General features: G+C 38.5%; 2 protein-coding genes across 3 annotated transcripts; one reads left to right on the top strand and one right to left on the bottom strand.

The window, feature by feature from the left end:
• The first annotated feature begins 36 nt into the window (after window positions 1-36).
• Window positions 37-3,685, top strand: LOC139111115 (uncharacterized). Its single transcript, XM_070671232.1, has 5 exons — window positions 37-574; window positions 684-785; window positions 1,000-1,161; window positions 1,243-1,480; window positions 1,602-3,685. The coding sequence occupies exons 1-5, from the start codon at window positions 484-486 to the stop codon at window positions 3,628-3,630; spliced, it is 2,622 nt and encodes an 873-aa protein (XP_070527333.1). The 5' UTR covers window positions 37-483; the 3' UTR covers window positions 3,631-3,685.
• A 1,482-nt stretch (window positions 3,686-5,167) lies between these two features.
• LOC139111116 (uncharacterized) lies at window positions 5,168-19,399 on the bottom strand. 2 transcript variants are annotated; one of them, XM_070671233.1, is made up of 14 exons: window positions 15,302-19,399; window positions 14,152-14,264; window positions 13,890-14,066; window positions 10,861-11,250; window positions 9,164-9,390; window positions 8,751-9,079; window positions 8,318-8,563; window positions 7,951-8,257; window positions 7,303-7,804; window positions 7,022-7,180; window positions 6,719-6,894; window positions 6,444-6,653; window positions 6,346-6,369; window positions 5,168-6,059 (listed from the first exon to the last, which is right to left on the bottom strand). In XM_070671233.1, the coding sequence occupies exons 5-14, from the start codon at window positions 9,276-9,278 to the stop codon at window positions 5,980-5,982; spliced, it is 2,148 nt and encodes a 715-aa protein (XP_070527334.1). In that variant the 5' UTR covers window positions 9,279-9,390; window positions 10,861-11,250; window positions 13,890-14,066; window positions 14,152-14,264; window positions 15,302-19,399; the 3' UTR covers window positions 5,168-5,979. The 2 variants fall into 2 exon arrangements, with proteins under 2 accessions (XP_070527334.1, XP_070527335.1); XM_070671234.1 differs by lacking the exon at window positions 6,346-6,369 and having other exon boundaries at window positions 15,302-19,395.
• Between the last annotated feature and the right edge of the window lie 1,226 nt (window positions 19,400-20,625).

Genomic DNA, 20,625 nt, shown 5'->3' with positions numbered 1-20,625 from the left:
AAGACCAATCAGTAGTACGTACGCCTAATAAATCGGACAAGATTTCTAATTTCAAACACAACAAATTAAATCAAATAAAAAGAAATAAAAGGACTTAATCAAAAGTTGACTGAATTGCTAATCAATCGGATACTGGCCTCAAAAAAATCAAGCACGATCGAAAAGCGTCATGTTTTCGCATTCTAAAGACCGCTACTGTCAATCGCTTTATCGCTAGCTCGTTCTATCTCTTTCTCGATACGACACGTATGTATACTTAGAACTTGTTGGAACTTCCTTTCCGAAGACTTGAAGCTGCGCGAAAAAATTATTTCGCAGACTCCAGCTGCTTCAAAATGTGACCCACCTAACCCATTTTCCTCAGTCGATTCCAGTCGATTCGCGGCTGTGGCCGGCTACGTTTTTCTGTAGGAAAATGGCGGTGCGGTAAACCCGGTGCACGGTGTGTTGATTCGAAAGGTGCGTTCGGATACATTCTTCGCGATGAGTGAGCCAGCTCAAGAATCGAGCAATATGGACATTTCGAGCATGCTCGAGGTCCAAGTGAAGGAGGAGACGGAAAATAAGGGGAACGGTGAGTAAAATATTAAAGAATGAGCGACAGTAGTAACGCATGGCATCCGTATCTGTGATTTTTATGAATAGTTATTCTAACCTATACCTATCCGTTCTCGGTCGTTCAGCAACACCAGCAACCGAGCAAACACCCAGCGAAGGAACCAGCACACCCGCACCACCGATTTCTCAAGACGAGATGAATTTCTATAAACTTATGTTCGACAACGGTGAGTTTTTTTTTTTTTTTATAGAATTTATATTTTTTAGCTTATCGTGTGTAGTTGTTTGTTTAGTTTTTAATTTAGCCTGGCTCTTTAATTACGCTGTAACGCTCTGAGGTTTGTTACAAAGGATACAAATTATGTGAAAGATGGAGGTAGCTTTTCCAAAGCTGTAAGATCTATGCATTACAGTATTAATGACTTGATTTTTTGCTTTTAGATGTCTCATCTGTCAGATTTCGTAAACTTCATTGTACAGCCTGTGATGCTCACATTGGATCTGCTCCAGGTCAAATTAATAATATGCACCAACATCCTGTACTGCGTACATTATTGTGTGCAAGATGTCGTGATTTTTATGGAGATGGTACTTTTGAACAAGGTAATGTAGCAACTTTATATTGCACACAACATTAATATACAGTAAATGCACAAAGATTTAAATTTTTTTATTATTATTTAGGTGATGATGCTACAGATATGTTCTGTAGATGGTGTGCCAATGGTGGCAATCTATACTGTTGCTCTTATTGCAGCAATACATTTTGTAGTAAATGTATAAAAAGAAATTTTATTCCTCTAGTAAGAAAAAATATTGAAGAAGATGAAAAATGGAAGTGTTTTGTATGTAACCCAAGCGCTTTGTATAGTGCAAGGGGTGTATGCTGGGCTTTACTTCAGCATGTACAAACAGTAACAAGGTATTACAAAGATATAAATATAAAAACGTATTAATTTTTATTTAATTAAATAAATAAATATATCACTTTATTATAAAAATTATAAATATTGACGTTCATATTTATCATGTGTATATTTTAGAATACTTATACATGATAAGACAATGTCTACTGAAGAAGTTGAGGAAAAAATGAATTTGGACGAATCACATTGTTGTGGGCGCAAAAGAAGTCGTAAACGACGAAGACAAGAATCCAATTCCGAAGAAGAGGACGAACCATTATCAAATAAACTTAATTGGCGATATGTACCACCACCTTTTAAAAGACAGTTTATAAAAAAAAAGTATATAAGAAAGAAGGTGAAACCATCTACCCAGCCTGCTAATGGTATTGTTAAAAAAGAATACGTCTACAAACCACCAATTCCCATTAGACCGCGTCCACCACCTGGTAAAGAATCTGAGAAAGCATCCAGTGAAAAGGCAGTTAAACCTGACAGTGTCATTTCACCTTCGCCTAATCATTCGAGAGTCGACCCGAATTTGCTAAAAAAGCAGTCCGCTTTGTATCACACGCTAATGAATTCCCCAGGGGCTGGTACTTACATTCAAACACCTGTTGCTGCTGTAAATTCTTCAACTCGAATTATTGTTCCTTCACAGTCGAAATCGCAGGTAACGCCGTATCAATCTCATCAAGCAAATTCATGTCCATCACAACCAGCGAGCTCGTTTCAGCAACCGCCGTCTTCACAGCCCCTGCAATCTACGCCAAACACAATGGTATCCATACCGAAACCAGTAGATCAGCATGGAAGATCTGTATTTCTTCTTCCAAAACCAAAAGAATCAGATGTGACGTTGACTCCTAATATAATTGATCTTGATAGCGATTCGGATGATGAACCAAGGATTGTTGCCCAGCAAAATAAATTAATAGCCAACAAAGGTAACAATATAGACGTTAATGTTTCTTCTAATAAAGTTGTACCTGTCGCTCTCACTTGGGGAATTAACGATGACGATGGTAAATGGGAGGAGCAACCTTTGAGAGAAATTTGCAGTACTATCCAAAAGAATACTTCAATTAGTGAAATGATGTTACCACATAGTCAAGAACTCGACAAACTTTTAAGTGAAAGGAAAGAAAAAATGTGTAATTTGCTTAACTTAAATAATGGAAACACTGAAGTGGAAGTCAAACAAAGAATTAAGCAATATCGCAGTAATATGCGTAACACAGTTTTTCAATTAGTTAACATTTATGATAGAGTAGTACGCCAATTTGCTGAATGGACAAGATATCGAAAAATTGAAATGGGAGAAGGAGATCCATTTTCAATCAATAACAAAATGTCTAAAACAGATGTTTCTTTAGATATGGTTTGTGTTAACGATTCTGATAATGAATCCGAGTTTGAGGATCAGGTCATAGGGCCATCTGGTTTAATTAAAGATAGTAATTTTATTAAAGATTTATTTTGTAGACCGAGTGTTGTGCATCGTGCGGTTGGTGACGATAGTGTGCATTTGTCTATAGACAAAGCAATTCAAGTGTATGATACTGTCTCAAGGGATTACGAAAAATGTATTAGTTATTCAGTATGCATGGAAACTAATTCTAGTGTGAAAAAAACAGACGATAATACGTTAGATCTACCAACTGCATCTAACAAACATTTTGGCAAATATGAAGAACAATTTATTTTTTATTTGCAACATGCCGAAAATAATATTAATAACGAAATTACAAATGAAACAGACTCGGGTGAAATGTCACTTCAAGAAACGGTACAAACAAGTTCACCACTTACTTCCCAAGTGTCCCAAGATTTATCTCTTATATCTACAAAACGATCAAACAATAGTCCAGAAAAAGATTTAAGTGATAACATTAATTCAGTAACTGAAAATGATAAAAATGATACATCAATTAAAAGTAACGAAGAAATTATTGTTAATTCCGATACTAACACACAAAACATAAATATACAGTTAGATAATAAATTACAACAAATGGAATCACAAAAAACTCATCCAGATGCAACAGATGAAAAAGTGGTAATGTCAGATAATGAAACAAAATTGAAAAATAAAAATGCTAATATAATAAATGTAGAACTTGCTTCCACAGAAAGTGAAGAAGATTGTACTATTATCGACGATTAATGAAATATATTGTTTATTAATATATAATTAGTGATTAAATACTCTTATGATCTAATTGTAATTAATTATTGACAGAAATGCATTTTGACTTAAATTTTTGATATTGCAATACCTCTGACAATTAATATTTGATAAAAGTTATACGTTTATTTTCACATTTGATACAAATCCAATGTAAAAAAAAATTTTGTTTATACTTTATATAGAAATATTGGTTTTATATAATACATTTTTTTAATATGTATGATATTTTAAATAAATCAACAGTTTTTTCAAGAATTAGCTTTAATAATAAAAAATAAAATTTTAAAATTGTATCTAGTTAGGGCATTATTAATTAAACAATACGATTTCTTGGAACTTATAAAAATTAATAATATACACATTTTTCAACTTTTTTTTACAAGTTTTTACTATGTAATAATAAAATTAAAATCACCTTTATTGACGATATATGTTTCAATTAATAAGTAAAGTTTGTTTAGTAAAATAGATTTATTTAAAAGAGTCTGAAACTGAAAGTTAAAACTCTAGTGAAAAAATATATTAATAAGCAGGTTAATATTTTTTATGTTATATATACATTTTTTAATTTTTAATTTTTTTATTATTAAATATTTCACAGCATAAAGAAATTATTAATCAACATTTTTTATATGTAAACTATTATATCTGTATTAATTTAGTATATACATGTAATAATTGACTATTATAATGTTATTATAATTTCCGTAATAATCAATTCACAATACTTTGTATATACAATATTAATACATCAATTAAAAATTAATACGAAACAAATTAAAATATTAAATTAATGTATTTTTTGTTTAATTCACAAGTAGTAAAAAAATTGAAGTAAAACAAATTATAAAATATAATTTTTTCCATTAAAAATTTACAAATTACTTTTATTAAATTATATATAACCTATATTACGTAATTATGCAGTTTGCATAAAGTTGTACATATGTAAGAGTTTTTAAGTCGATGTAAAAAATTTATGCATGCAATTTAAAAATAAGATGTTATGTTTTATCTTGTACTATATTATCCTGATAAGTTTCATTGTGTAACGTATAACGTGTCATTAAATATTTATAATTTTTACCATTATATCATATATGCTATTTAATAGTTACAAATATATCGTATCTTTCATACTTTGAAATATTTGTAATTACAAACTGTGCGCGAATGCATATATGCAAACAGTGTATACATTAAAATTTTATAAAAAAGAGGAAAGTACGGAGCAGTTAAATTGTTTTATATATGATAGGCTTCTTTAGTACTTAGTAAAATTTATTGAATGTAAAATTCGACGATTAGATCATTGTATATATTTTCGTTGAACAGTTATTAAAATTTCAATTTTGTTAAAATTTTGCTTAGCATTGCCTCTAAATAAACTTAATGAATACAATTTAAGCGACGCATAATTATCCTATCTAAAAAAAAATAGGTGTCGGTTGATCTCGGAATTGTGAAAGGCGCGAGGACAACGGTCAATTGAAGATCAATAACGACAAATATATATAATTAATTTTCTCCAACGTATTTTTATTTAATTTTTTGTATACATATATATCAACTCACAGAAACATAACATTCGTCTAATTAAATAGACATCTTATTTTTATTGATACTTATTCGATTTATATTACATGTGGAGACGCATGTAACTTTCGCTGTAATAATTTCATCAAAGAACATTATCCATTTTTTAATTGTATATAATTTTAGAGTTTTATAAACATAGCGATTGTGTTAGATACTCGGAAGTCCCTTCCTTTTATTCCAATAGATAGCCACTGCTGATTTTTGGCACCGCGCTTATTCTTGTATATAATAATTATATCGGTGACCAAAGACCATAGATCATAAATGGAAAACTTAATTTAATAAAAATATTTCTGGAAAATAAAAACAATGTCTTATCAAAAAAATAGGAAAGGACTTTTCTGAATACCTAATATAATATATTAGAAAAAAAATAACTAAAAAAATATTTTTTATGGACGTGTTTTGTACATAAAGGTTTATCTATCTTTTCATTACTTGCGAAAAATTCGCATTATGTTGCTCAATGTTATTGATACACTCGTTACAAATATAGAAACTGATGATATAGCTCGTAGAACGTATTTGAGCAAGTGATATAATCTTTACGATAATGGTTTATTTAAATAATGTTAGAAACAAAAACGATAATGTCGAGTCGGCTTAAATTAACAAATTAACGATAAATACGATGCAACGCAAAATACACGACAGCACTTGCATTGTGGAATTATTGTTGCAGTGTTGTTCCTAGAACTCTTCATTTTCACTCTTATAGATAACGTCTCAGTACCGAAATTGACCTTTTTTGCCCATTCCATTATGGTACACTCTCAGCGGCGTGTAATTTCCATTTCCGTTCATTGCTACATTTGTAAAAAAAATTATGAAAACGATGGAAATTATAAAATAACACACATTTGGAAACAACACAATTTTGCATGATACATGCAGAAAAGGGAAGAATTTTGAGGAAAAAACTGATCTCTTTAAATAGTAATAAAATTCAGTTTATCGTGAAACCGAAAAAAAGCCAGTTTTGAAGACTCTCATGTAAATAAAATATTATTTAATGTAATATGTAAATTACATATGTAAATTATGTTAGGAAGAACTTGAATTGGAAAATCTCGAGGGTGTTCGATCACTTACTCAGTTCATAATCTCTTATAGCAGCTTGCAAAATTAAAGTAAAAGTTAGAGAAAACGTCAAGACTTGATTAGTATATGTACATTAAAATACCGCTTACCTTGCACGATTGTGAGAGGTTGACGAGGACCCTGGATAGTATGGGCGTGACATCTCGGCTTTAGTAGACCATGATATAGTACGAAATACAAGCCAGCAATGACGGCCGCTGCTACCGCCATACAATGATACACAAATCTTAGCGATTGTATTATGTCATGATGATCACCGATATCGATATAAGCATCAATGACGGCTCCGAGACACCGGCCTGTGTAAATAGGAAAAAACTTAGTTTTACTTTTAATTATTACAATGATTAACTTGAAAACGTACCGATGCAAAAGTGAGCTATCACAGGTAGCGCTTGGGCAGTCACAGTTAAATGACGCGGTACCAAGTGTCTCAGATAGAGAATGGCAGTAACCCACATTATTCCTAAGGTGAATACTTCTAAAGCTTCCGAGATTAGAGACCACCAAGGGTCATATACGAGAGTCAGTCCGGTATACCTGATATCAGTAATAACATTTAGCATTTTTTAAAACAAGCAAAAATGGATAATTAAAAATTTAATAATCAATTTTTAATTAGATCGACAGCTATCATGCAATTATCAGATTAGAAAAACTTACCTACCTGATTATGTACACCGTGAAGGCAGTGATGAGAAGATTACTGTGTCCACAATAATCTACAAGATGCTCGGACTTCCAGAGAAATAGAAACGCAAGTACTGCTCCGACTGTCATAGCGACACCGATGGAAAGTTCATCACCTCCTAATTTCTGTAGATACCTAGATTGCAGAAAAAAATTTTTATCACAAATGCGTTATCTTTATTAAATTATTTCTGTATTTTATATTTTATAAATTCTATAATAATTTGAAAGACGAATTTAATTAAAATAAATTCGTACAAAGGCAGAAAGCTGTCCATCGCGCTCCAAAATGTTCCCATGACTAACAGGACGAAAACCAGAGCGGCAGTCTCGCAGCCATATCTCTTGACAGCGCTCATCGGTAGCGCTAACATGCCGCTTCTTGTGTGCCACCACCATTCTGGAGGACTAAGTGGCATGCCGTTTGCTGACAGAGCAATGATAGCCGAAAGGATCATTAATGCAGCGTGCAGGACAAGCGGCAGCCAATAAGCTGGTCCAATATCCCTCGTCAGAGTGCTGAGATAGCCAGATAATGGTCCAAACAAGGCAAAACCAAGGGATCCGAAAGCCAATTGGCGTCCTACGTCGCCACGACCGCACGACGTCTCCCTGGTCGCAATCACCACCGCTGCGTCGAGTAAAGCAACGGCGGTTGTCGGAAAAATATCTGCGACCGAGCGCACAAACAGATACATCCAGAATGCCGCTTCCGTCCAATCTCCGACACGTTGGCATTGGCTTTCTGCCAGCACGCCGCCTGAAACGCCGGTATTATCAGCATATTATCATAACATTATCATAATATTATAATATTGCATTTCTAATTATTTAATTTTTTTATGTTTTAGGTTAAATTTTAGGAAATATCGCAAATTTAAATTTTAATATTTAATAAGTCGTTACCCGGAAGAGTGTAAGGATCGACCAGGTCACATTCTATGGAGCAACTCTGATTGAACGCGGCCTGTTCAATTTCCAGCTTGGATGGTACGCGACAGGCAAAGTACTCCGCCACGGGATACGCACACCATTCGTCCTCGTTTTCAGGATTTAATGCCTGTCCGAGACTACCGTTCACTGATAGCGTGCCGGAATACTCTGTGTAAACGTGACAGACAACATTATCGTTCTCGTCCTTGTAGCACAGATGTGGCGGCTCATTCTCCATCATGACGTAACGACGAGCTTTTTTGGTCTCGTCACGAGTTTCCTGCAGGGATAATAATTTATGTAATTACACACATACGTATTTAATAAATTAATGATTTACCTGCGCGAAAAGCTCACTCTCCAACGGTACGACGGTGGTTTCGCCACTGCCGTCGAAGAGATCGGCTTCTACTTCAATGTTACTTCGAAACGTCGTCGCGCGTGCCAATTCTGATAAATGCCGTCGTCGCCAGTTGGTTGGGTAGCAGGCATAATTACAGTTTTCCAACAACATAGCACCCACGCCACTGTCATCATCAATCCAGCGATGGCAACCAAAACGATCTTCGCATCTCTCTTGCCGCACCTAATGTAAGTCATATGATTTAGGCTACGTTTTAATATTTATTGCCAGTGAAAATATATAGTAAACGCAACGCAAACTAACGCTATCATAATTAGAGAAAAATACTAATTAAAATTAAAAAAATTTCCAATATTTTTCAAACATTTTTATCTCTTAATCTTTCTTTTATTTTTTATGTCAAACGCACCATCGCTCCGTGTCGATCGCAATTGAATTTAAGACCTGGACCCCTTCCAGCTGGTAATGCACGGCTCACCGTGGGCACCAGCATCAGCAGCGAATAGAAAAGTGCCGAGAAAATACAGGCTACGGCGATCATCACGCGAAGGTAACGACCGGTTGACGATTTATCATTGTTACTTTGACGGGCGGCAAGCTTGTCGGCGATCGGGCCCGCTATTAGCGGCCCCAGTATCGCTATCGCCGGCGAGACCATCGACACGAACTTGACATTCTCAATGCTCAGCCCCACTTTTGTCATGTGCAATGGAAGAAACGGGAAGAGACAGCCGACACCTAAAAAGAAAGCACAGTGTAAGTTACGACATCCACGAGCACTCAAATTAAAATGATTATTAAGATAGACTTATCCACGTTTACCTCCGAAAAAAATGAACAAAAGAAACTTGAGAGATATCAGATTCGTATTGATGAGTTTCTTTTTCGGCAGATCCTTCTCCAAGTCCATCTTCTCCGTTGACGCCGTCGTGGCCATCGCGAATGGATGGCCGGTCTCTCTTACTAGGGATGATCGTGAGCGTACCGGAACGACCTGTAGTCGTCTACTACGTTGACTGGTCACCTATCTCCATCACGGTGCGTCCATCCTGCGGATGCGCTTAAGATTACTTCAAAGGAACAATTACAGATAATAGGGCTATTTATAAATGTTTATGAACAAACACGATAGGGTGAAGAGCAAGCTACTTGTCCTACTTTGTCACGAAAAGCGATATTTCGACAATTAAGTACATTTTTTTAAAACGCTACTTCTACAAACGTTCCAAATTAAAAATAATATAAAATAAAAACGTTAATTGTCGAATCAAGTTGATTTAATTGCTATCGAGTTAATTGTATAAATTAATTATTCGTTCAACACGTTGACGAGTGAACTTTGTGACGGCATCTCGGTCAACCAAAAGAGGTCGTCATGCGAATTGACCACGTGTAATCGGACAGGAAGAGCATCGCACCTGCACGCGCGTGCGAGACATCAAAGGCAATCCGCACGGATGTGATATATCGACGCCACGTGGGTTCGTAGCGCGACAACGGAATCATTGCACCATATTTGTACCTCAGCCCGTCGATGAACGTGCTTCAGAGGCAAAATGTTCAGCGTATATCGAACACATCGATCCGACACGAAAAGGTATGTATCGTATAAGGTATCGTATAAAAAGAACCTTTCTCTTCTATATTTCGCGAAACGTATACGAAATCTAACATAGATATTTTCTAAAGCGCACAAAAAAAAAACTTATAAAAAAATAATCTAGAACAAGAGATGTAATTGTGACACTAATGAGGTTGATGAAACGTCCGATTAAAACGCATTTCGATTCGTCCTTCGACAAGAATTGGCGCTTATTATTAGATATCATATTGGAAAAGTCTACTGGATTAATAAAGATGGTAATTCAGTCGACGACGAGAAAGACAGTAGGTCGTCAATTAATATTCTACACGCGACGTTTTTTTTTTTTTCTGACACTAAAATTTCCCCAACGTTGTATCCGTAGGGAGAGGCTATTCGTGATACTTGAAGCATTCGGTTCTATTCAAGTACCACGTACTCGAAACGTGACGTTTATCCATGAATGAATGCATATAGGTATATTTTGCGCGTTGAGAATTCATGCCAAGGCGAACGGCGCCCGTACGATTACATGGACGTGCTTCTGAAGTATTGCCATATCAATCTTCCGATCCAGATGCAACGAATTCGGGGCATTCGAGGCGCAATGCAGCCCGTGTCATTTCTATGAGAGTGAGCGTGCGTACTTGCCGTGACAATCGATTTTCACCAAGCGCGAAGCCGATGATATACTAATTATATTACAACAAACTGTTCTATTTTCCTCGCGACCGTGTCGCTTTCATTAAAGGCCGACCTTTGCAAAGCCAAAATCCAATTTCGTACCTTCCGCACGATCAATATAGTTTTACCCTATTTACATTAAATTAATTAAAGCGATACGCGTCAGAAGTGCGACAGCGGTCTTTCGATTCTCAGACGAGCTTTTCCAGACGACCGTAGAAATTTAAAAAAAATGATTATGGCGTTTTCTTACGATTTCTGATAAGTGGCGTGAAGTATTTCGCTCAAAAGTCGATTCTCAGCTTTGCCATTCAGCGAATTCCTCTTCAACGTATACTTTCTTTCTGATTCTCACATGATTTCTCATTCAGTATTACTTCCATTCAATAACTGCAACTGCGCGAGGTGGGGAGTGAAAGCAGTTGAACGGTCACAGTTTATCTTCGTGTGTCCCCTTGTCTTTCCGGATTGATTACGTCGCCGTCGTAATTGTCGTCGTTACGTGTATAAGCGGCAAACTCGGTTACGTAGTTTAGCTACGTAAGCTATCTCGCCGTTCTTTCACGCGCGTGTTTCTCCTCCTACGCCGATTCACAATTAAACGTCCGCCTCCTCTTCATTCGGTCGATCAGCACCTTCCGCCCTGCAAAATTTTTACGCGGTCAGCAATTGCGGAAGCAAAGTAACACGTGCGCATTTTTGGAAAAAAAAACAATCTTTCAGGAGAAAAGATTACATCAAATTAATCAAATTTTTAGTCTTCGGCAATTACCTTTTTCTTTCATCTTACACGAAAAGTCAAAAGAATAATTATCTTTCCTGGCGATGAAAAAAAAAAGGTAACTAATAAACAAACTTTAAGTAATTATCGTATACTTGATTATAAATTTTGTACGCGTAATTTGTTAATTTTTTTACGGAAGAGACAGTTCGTTCACACGTGCTCGTACGCGCGTTAATATATGTCGTGATGCGTAAGCGACAGCACTTTTTTTTTCCCGCTCAATCCTGCAAGTTATGGGCACAATTGATTGCAATTGCGATCATTAATTGCCACTCTTATCCGGGGAATCAATTCGCTGGTCTTGGTACGATTGCGAAACGGGCTAAAGCGGGCGGTGCGTATGTACTGGCACGGTGGCATTCCTAACTGGGTTAACGACAAGTTACGGAAGCCTCGAATGTTTCCCCGGTTTTAAAGAGGCGAGCCTGTCGTGTTCGCTTCTCATAAACGTGATTCTGACACGAAATCCGCACACAGCAGCGCGTTATAAAAAAAAAATCTAAATTCTAATCTCATGTGCAGAACACACATAAGCACCCTTCTGAGAAGTCCAAGCTATTTATCAACATGCGTATACCATATATTGATTACTCGATCTAATCTCATCAGCGAGTAGCACAAACTCTGTTCGTTTCGCTTGAACGCCGAGCGATTGCTTGACGCAGTTTACGAGGCGTAATTTGCCGCTACAAAAAGCTGCTTAAGGATTTCCACGCGTTTTCTACATACATTATAACTAGCAGCTATAAATAAGCGTGTATAGATGATTTAGCAGGATTCATCTAATGTAACTTTGTATTCAATCTCACGTTACGGAAAGCTTAATATAATAAACGGAAATCATTAAGTATGCATCAAGCACGATAATACGTTCGATATCTTTTTAATTTAATCTAATTGCAGATAATTTCTTTTTCATTCATTCTAAAAAATTGTGTTCTTGTAAAAAGTATACCTTGAATGTTAATGTATAATTTAACTGACGTTTTCATTTTATAAATGAAATTGAAACAATCGCTGAACAGATACATCTGTTTGGAACTGATATCGGACTAGAAAGAAATTCAACACGAACGATAACTTTTGAGCGAGTATAACACGTCAACTTCAGACTAAAATTAGGTGTTCTTTTTTTGTTTTACATTTAGGTATCCTCCGCAAGACTGTCACGTTGCGTCACCGAGAACAGGTTTCCGGTTACGTCAATATCCAGTCTCCGTATCGCGAGACATCGAATAAGTTTAGGTTTTGGTTACACGTATGATTGCATACAGGTGCACGGTTTTTAAACACGCTCCTAAAAATAATTCTTACGCATTTGATAAAGTTTACGTGTATCTCAATTAATATTCCGACTGCTTCTTTAAAACGCGATGCATGAACAATCGTGAAAATTGCCGGTTTCCGCACAGAGAACGTTCCTCGTTACTTCGTATGCTCGGTACGAAGAATATTTTAGTGTCCGATACCGTAAGTTTTAAATTTGTTAAAATACATCTCAATTGGCGAGACGTCAATAACGATAAGAGCCAATAATTGCTCATCTTACTTTATAAATCGAACGCGAATGAACGTAATTTTGATGGACGGGTTCTCGAGGGGATGCATCGACTGCCCAAATCGAGAGTACTTTTCCTTAATGGGAAGTGAAAGATACCGAACGAAAAGGAGCAGTCAGCTCTTCCATAGTGAGTTATTATCCATCCTCACACGAAAGGTTGGACAATAGATATTCGCGCGATCTTTTCTTCTCATTTTCTTGATTCCGATAATGGCACAGTCTTGCTTCGCGGTGTAAAAAAAAAAGAAAAAAAAAATTATAGTTCGCTCTTCTCGTAGGCAAAAAAGCTTTTTCCTCAATGACGACCTCTCAGTCTACGAAAACGGCGATTAAACCTTTACAAAAGCATGCAGTTCGCGTGTGCACACGAGATTGGACGTGCTTCGATTCTCTAAATATAGCCCGTTTTATTATGCTCACGGTTCAATTACGCGCACGTGTGGCGAGACTAAATGAGGCGTGAGAAATTGACGCGTAACCGTTGTTCGATAACCCTCCCAAAGAAAATAAGGTAATTTACTAATATAACAAACATTACAAGTAACGCTTTTTTTTTGCATATCGAAATCCGAGCGACTAGTTTATCAAATTCGAGCATTCCGAAGTATGCCAGTGACGCTCTTACGAATAATCGATCGCCTTTGTCACAAGATAAGACCTAGAGTGGCTGTGCTTCGGAGACGAACTTTTACAATGTTACTTCCGGCTGTGTGCATCGCGTTACAAAACAATTGCCGCTGTCTTGCGCGCATTCTCGGGTCGTCGCGCGGCACGCAACCGTGTTCCGCATGGCTATTACCCTTATTACGTGGAACACGCCGTGTCATCACGCGTGTGTAGCCTCTGGCCGTTCCCGCGGATTAATTTAACGTACAACTAACAAAATTGGGTTAATGAAGTCGTAGCGGGGGGAAGGCAACTACCGGCGTGAGCTCACCCGTCGATCGCGATCGCCCTTTTTCCACGGTTCCGTGAAATCGCTTTGTTCGGAGAGTTGATTTTTGCGCACCGATCTTGAAGTATAGGTAAATTACGTCGACATCATTTTTCTTCTTCTATACTTCTTCATGCTTGACAAACTTCTTCCTCCGCGTTCCGTATGATGAACGTGAGTCTTTTAGGAAAAAGAAACAGAATAATTGTTTTTTTTTATCTTTTTTTTTTATAAGTCACACGATGAGTGATAATGGAAAACTCACATTAGCGGCCGGAATAAAGCGCAAATATGTGTGTTTGCGTTGGGATGTAGACAGGAAACGCGTCAGTGTAACGGAAACTTATGGAGAAACGTAGATGGATCTCTTTCACTCATCTGGAAAAAGATAAAAGGTCAATATTTAAACAGGAGGGTTTTCGATATAAGTAATTTGTACAGAGGAGAGAGATAGCTTCGCAATTAATACGAAATTAACTTTCGGGGTGGAAAATAAGAAGTTTACATAGAAGGAGCAGTGAGGAAACCAGCAAAAATAGATTTTTACAAAATCTACGAAGCACATTATGTCATATAGATCTTTCGTGCGCAAATAGATAGTTTTCACGGCTTATAGATACACGGGGACTATTTTTATCCAAGCATCATCCGCTGATTTACGCAGAGGCCGCATAGACGTAGGAACATTGTTCTCGCGCGCACGCTAAACACCGGCTCCAAAAGTAGACCTGCACCCCTGTCACCACTGCGAATCAGTGATTCAATTGAGAAGCAGCCGTGTGAGACGCGGGGGAACATGACGGGACAGATCTCGCGATCGATGAGAATTACTCGTTCAGGCCGTTGCACGACCAGGCAACTAAATTCCGCCCTATCGACCCCTCCCTCCCCTCGCCACGATGCCTTCAGGCTGCACCCCATGGATGATGGTGCTCCGGGTGGAATCCCAACAGGGGAACTCGCTTTCCCCAGCACACCTCTATAGAAATGGTAAATACGACGCGCCGAATAATCGTCTGATTCTGTGGCGCAGTTCCGCTCGTGCGATTCAACGACGCGCGTTTCGACCTGTTGAGGTCTCTTCATGAACGCCCGTCAAACTAATTTACAAAACATAAATTAATTAAAGTTAAAAGCTTGACGCTGTTAAGATTCAATTCCAGTGATCTTAACGACGTTGAAATTAATTAAATCACAATATGACGTTAAATCAAACGCGGAGGAACAATACGGATGCAACAGAACGCAGCTCGAAAAGTCGACGCCTTTACGCAAGTGCAAGCGTCACCTTTGATCGATCGAAAGAAATTTTCAGCATAGAAAGAGGAAATTATCTTACAGTCTCAGAACTTTTGTGGTGACGACGTTGCGCGTTGTTCCTCGCGATAAATGCGAAACAATAATATGGGGCTTACTTGAAGCGGTCGGCGCTCCCGCTCTTCCGTAAATCCAGAAACGTGATGAACATTATTGAAAGTTTTGATTCGTGAAATAAATGAAGAATTCTTGTGGTATCACGGTACGTAAGGCCACTACGAAGACGGTAGTACTTTTCCAATAACCGATTTCACGTTCATTCCGTCAAGTTCCATAGCATAATAACAATTCTATCGCAAGACTAGACCGTCGCCACCGTCATCGCCGACGTTGTGATCCTCAGTATACAAAGACATCCTCCGGAAACCCCTGTGGAAACGATCGATCCTACAGTTAGCAATTCAAACATATTTGGTATGCACCAAAAGGTACTCTATTGTGCGCTTCGATGAAAGAATTACATCGCGCGGATAAAAAAAAAGAGAGACGAACGTGGTAGATAATAAAATTAGATATTAAAGAAGATAATCCGGCAGAAAAAATGACCTACTTGTGAAATGACTCTGACTTCTCTTTATTACCGATTATATAATATATAGTTTATAAAAATATATAGTCTCTAGAAGAAGAAAAAAAGTTAAATTTCAATTATTTTGTCATGTTTTCTTGCCTAAAGTTTTGTTGATTTAAATGCAACCTAAAATACTTGATTTCGTCTCGACGCTCTATTTCTCAACCCGATTGCATACATGGGTGTCAATAACGCACGGTCGATGCCGCGCGCTGTTTATTTTCTTCAGAGGTAAAGCGTACAGGATGCTCGGCATGTATTTGCCACGGATAACGGAACCGCGGTGATGTCGGAGTACAGGCAAGAGAAGAGCGAAAAGAGAAACGGAAGGAGAGAAAGAGAAACAGAAAGAGAAAAAGAGAGAGAGAAGGTGCGAGCGACGCGAAAAGCAACCGATAGAAAGAAGGTGGGTAGGTAGGTAGAAACTTGAAGGAAACGAAGAACTTGTATAGCAAGACGCCGCAATGTCCGATTTTACGTCGATAAAAGAAACGTAACTTCAATGCTTGGCTCTAACATTGATAAAGATATAACAACGAAGAGTCAATTTAAACGATTCGGTACAGAATGGAGTCTACTATTTGTAAAATCAGCTTTGAACACGGTCTCGTACTTAAAACATGTTTTATAAGTTGCAGACGTAAATTATTTTTTAATATAATTATTCTAACAACTTTGAGTCTAGTTGAGTTCGTCAAACTCGAGAATTGCGTTTAATGTAAAATATTAAATTAATAATTTTTTTTTTTTTCTTTAATAAGTGATTATTTTTAAACGTTTTACGGAAGCTTTACCGCTTGTACGAGCAGATACTTGTCGAAAAAATGGTCATTTTCGAGTCACGGTGAGTGCGTTCACCGGTGTACAACTAGCTAAGTGGCTACCTAGGCGAATACTCGGAGTCGCGAGGCGAACGCTCGCGTTACGCGCGGAATGACACGAGCGTTACTTTTGCTCGCTGGCACAATGGCACACCATACGCACGCCATGGGCACGTATGTGCTAGACCGGGAAGATCTCGCGTGATAAGGAGAGGCGGCGCATAATAGAAGTCCTACGAACTGGCTCGCAATAATGCCCGCGTCGCCGATGTCGGTTCGATCAAGACTTCTGGAGGAGTGACACTTGAATCGACTGATTGAACTTGCGAATACGACGTTGCACATACACGATGTTACGCACACTGAAAAATATTTAAACTAACATTAATATCAGATTAAAAGTTATATACTCAAATTAAAGAGCATTGATTCATATATAAAAATATCTGACAATCAATATACTCAATCAATATACATTACATTTTCTAACAATAAAGTTTTCATAATATTAAATTAAAAAAATATGTTGAGAACACAATATGCTTCGATTATGATAATAATGAATCTTAGCTTCTATATCGTATTTCCCTGGCAAGCGGCGAATCGAGTTATTCCCCAAACTATTTTCAAGGAAAATGTTAATGATCCTACAAATGTCTCGCGAATTGCTTTCGTCGATGGAACTGGATGGTACCTGCTTGCCAATCGATACAAACTCGTGTATCATTCCTCCGTAATCTACTCTTATATCTTACAGCCCAATATCGCGAAATCTCCCCCCCCCCAACGTTAAATGCGTGGTTGAGACAAATTGGATTCTAAAGTCGTCGCTTCCACGCGAGTTACCTAGTCTCTATACGGTATTTTATTTCAACAATAATATATACGGTTTTCCATTCACTAGGGGGTCTCACTCGAGTCTAATAAGTCTGCCTTTTGCAATAACGGAGATTGATAAACGATGCAAACGATGCAAATGAGAGAAACATTATGTCATTCGCAAGGTCCAGATTCAATGGAACAAGCTTCGATTAATATCCAAGGACTTTGTTGGAATGAGCTGACGCGACGTTAAAATTAAGCGTGTCGATATCCCTGGTAGAGACCAGTGATCGCATGTAGCTTTGATATCTTCGTGCTACAAACGTTGATTAGGCTGTCGCGAGTGTTATTTAGTCTTTCGACACCATCTCGGCGAAACCAATTGACAATACAAGAGGAAAATATCGCGAGCATATACGATCTTGCAGATTAAAACGTAAGTTTCCATTTGACGTTAGCAGACTTAGTGTCTAATCGAATTTTGCTGAACATCTCAAATTTCAATCCCTAATTATCGCGTTAATTTTATTAACCAAAACTAGAATATTTGTTATATATAAATTATTCGATTTTTTCAATATATTTTTGCATTACGTTAAAACGTAAAATTAGCAAAAAATTTTAGCACGCCAATTTTTTTTATACAAAATATTAATACATTTTTTATAATATTACAAGATAATTTGTAATTTAATATATAAAAAATTCTGAGTTATTTGAAAAATATTCCGAAACTATACAGTTAAGAGCCTAAATAAACTCCTTCAAAGAGGAAAGGCGAAATAAACTGTTCCCCCGGGCTTCGCAACACCGAACTAGGAGTTAATTAACACGGCAGAGATTCCGGAAACCGCAGCCGAACGAACAGACGGATGGACGGACGGGTCGAAACTGCTCGGAGGATGCGGGTTCGGTAAAAACAATTGGTTCGGATTCGGGTCGAAAAGCGGGTCATCCCGCGAGTAGAATGAATGAACGAGAGAATGAACGAGAATGAATCGACAAACAGTCGTTTTACTGCCGGGTTCCGTTCGATCGAAGCTGTCCGCCGTTCGAGAGCAGCCTCGTCGGCGAAAACTAAGTTTCAACGGATTTCATCAACGAGGGAACGTTGACCCTCCAAAATTCCGATTTTCCCACGGTAAATTGATTTAGACGGCAGCGCACGCAGCTTCCAGTGAGAAATCGTTTGCGCGAATCTCTTTTATGAAAATACGGCCGTGCTGATCTCGCCAAAAGTACTGACTGTTAATGTATAAAATGTATATGTATAAAACAGAACGGCGTAATGTAATCTTGGAAGTGTATCGCACAATTGGAGCTTTGCCAAAAATCTCGCACGTGGACAGAACGATGTTCGCAGCTTTTGAATGAAGCCATTAGTGCGGATTGCTTATCTTAAATTATTGTAACTCGTTGTGTGTTTCACGCACGATTCGTTATGCGACATTAAAGCGCTTCAATGCAAAAGTAGGAAGATCGATTGAACCGAGATTAGGTGGTAAGTTACATTAGTGTGACCAGCCCTTCGGATCAGTCACACACATAGTTATCCAATTGCGATTGGGCGATATCGCTCTCATTCTCTATCTCGCGGCTTCTGTACCCATGTAATAAATAGAGAAGAGGTAGATTAGTTAATCGCTAGTGAGCGTTAACCCACATCGCACCATGGACCCTTTGAGGTCAGTTACACCGTTTATTCTACCACCTTGTTCTCTCATTAAGCCTAGGTCTCATCCCTCTCCTTTCGGGCGATCAGCTAGAAGCTGCTCTGGCTCGCTGTCACACCGGTGGAAAGTATATAAGCGAGTCGGGGTGTAACGGTAACCCACATTGCACAGTGCAACCAACCCTCTCCGGGTCATAGGTGCAATCCGGGAGGCAGCGCGCGCGATGCATCGCATCATCCCTCCGACGAATGATCCCCGACGCTCCGCAAATGAAAGAGACAGAAATCAACGCGTAATTAGATGATTTATAGGTACTTACGATCCGGAAGCGACGGTGTGCGCGCCAAGGGGAAGCACCAAAGGGTCCTGCGGACTCTCACGACCAGGCGGGAGGGAGAGAGCGAGGAGGCAAAGACGGGGAGAAGAGAAGAGCAACGATACACGGCGGAGGATCACGAGACCTTACCACGGACGCGTACGCGTGCACGGAGGCGCGCATGCCGCGACAACGTTACTAACGCGAAGTCCAACGAGCGACTGTTGCGTTGCGTCCCGGCGACTCTGTTGCCCCGCGCGCGGCACAGCTCGGCTTGGCCTCCTGTCGGCCGCTCGAAGCGGCGCGCTGCCGCCGGTTCGGCGCGACTCGGGTCTCGTCAATGCGAGAGGTGGGTTGCATCGTACCCACGCCACGGTTACGTACATGTATACATATCGCGTATGCCGCCTCCGCCGTGTCTCCCTCGCGCACCTTTCCCGCAAATTTTTCGCTGATCTTGGCGCGGCACTCTCCGGCTCAGGACGTATATACCCTTCGAATCATTGTAGTCGCATACCTTCGTTTATCAACCCTCGGCTATCCTCTTCCTCCTCTTCGCTTTCCCACGGCGTCCTTAATTATGCGTATCTTTCTTGATTTACGACATGTGATCGGGCGTTCTCTGATTTATGGAGGTATTCCGAGATGCGACCTCACGGAGAATCAATATCGTCGATTAATCAGCTCGGTGAATTGGCTGCCCTTCATCCTCTAGAGATGATTGACTCTTTCATTACCTGTAAACAGTTTCATTCATTAGAATCATAAATGAGCGTCGATCGAGCTGCAATAAGTTTAAAGTGTTGAATGAACATTAAATTGCGTAAGAAATAAATGTTTGACGATAAGACGTAAAAGAAAAAGAAAAAAAAAAAAAAGAAAATGCAATAGAAATCAGGCAAACAGGAAAGCTGCAATTAATTCCGTCTTCGGCGATTGTGCCGAGAGGAAATGAGAACTGAGAAATATCGCGTGTTTACACTTCGGCCCGTTGATTAATCTTCTACTCGAGTATCAACCTGTATATATCTATTAAGCTGTTCCTTAATCTCTTCTCCCTTCTCTCCTTATCTATCCTCCTTGCTCTTCCCGTGCTATCGATTGTAAGTTACAATCATAGCGTAAACGACCGAGATTGCCGGAGACGAGAAAGCGCGTCGCATCTTGCGCTTTCGTCCGCCAACGTCATATGGAAAAAGTTTGTTATTTTTACACCGTC

Source organism: Cardiocondyla obscurior, linkage group LG22 (genome assembly GCF_019399895.1).
Source record: "Cardiocondyla obscurior isolate alpha-2009 linkage group LG22, Cobs3.1, whole genome shotgun sequence".
NCBI classification, from domain to species: Eukaryota; Metazoa; Arthropoda; class Insecta; order Hymenoptera; family Formicidae; genus Cardiocondyla; species Cardiocondyla obscurior.
The sequence above is the reverse complement of the archived record's forward strand: the minus strand, read 5'-3'. Positions and strand labels throughout refer to the sequence as shown.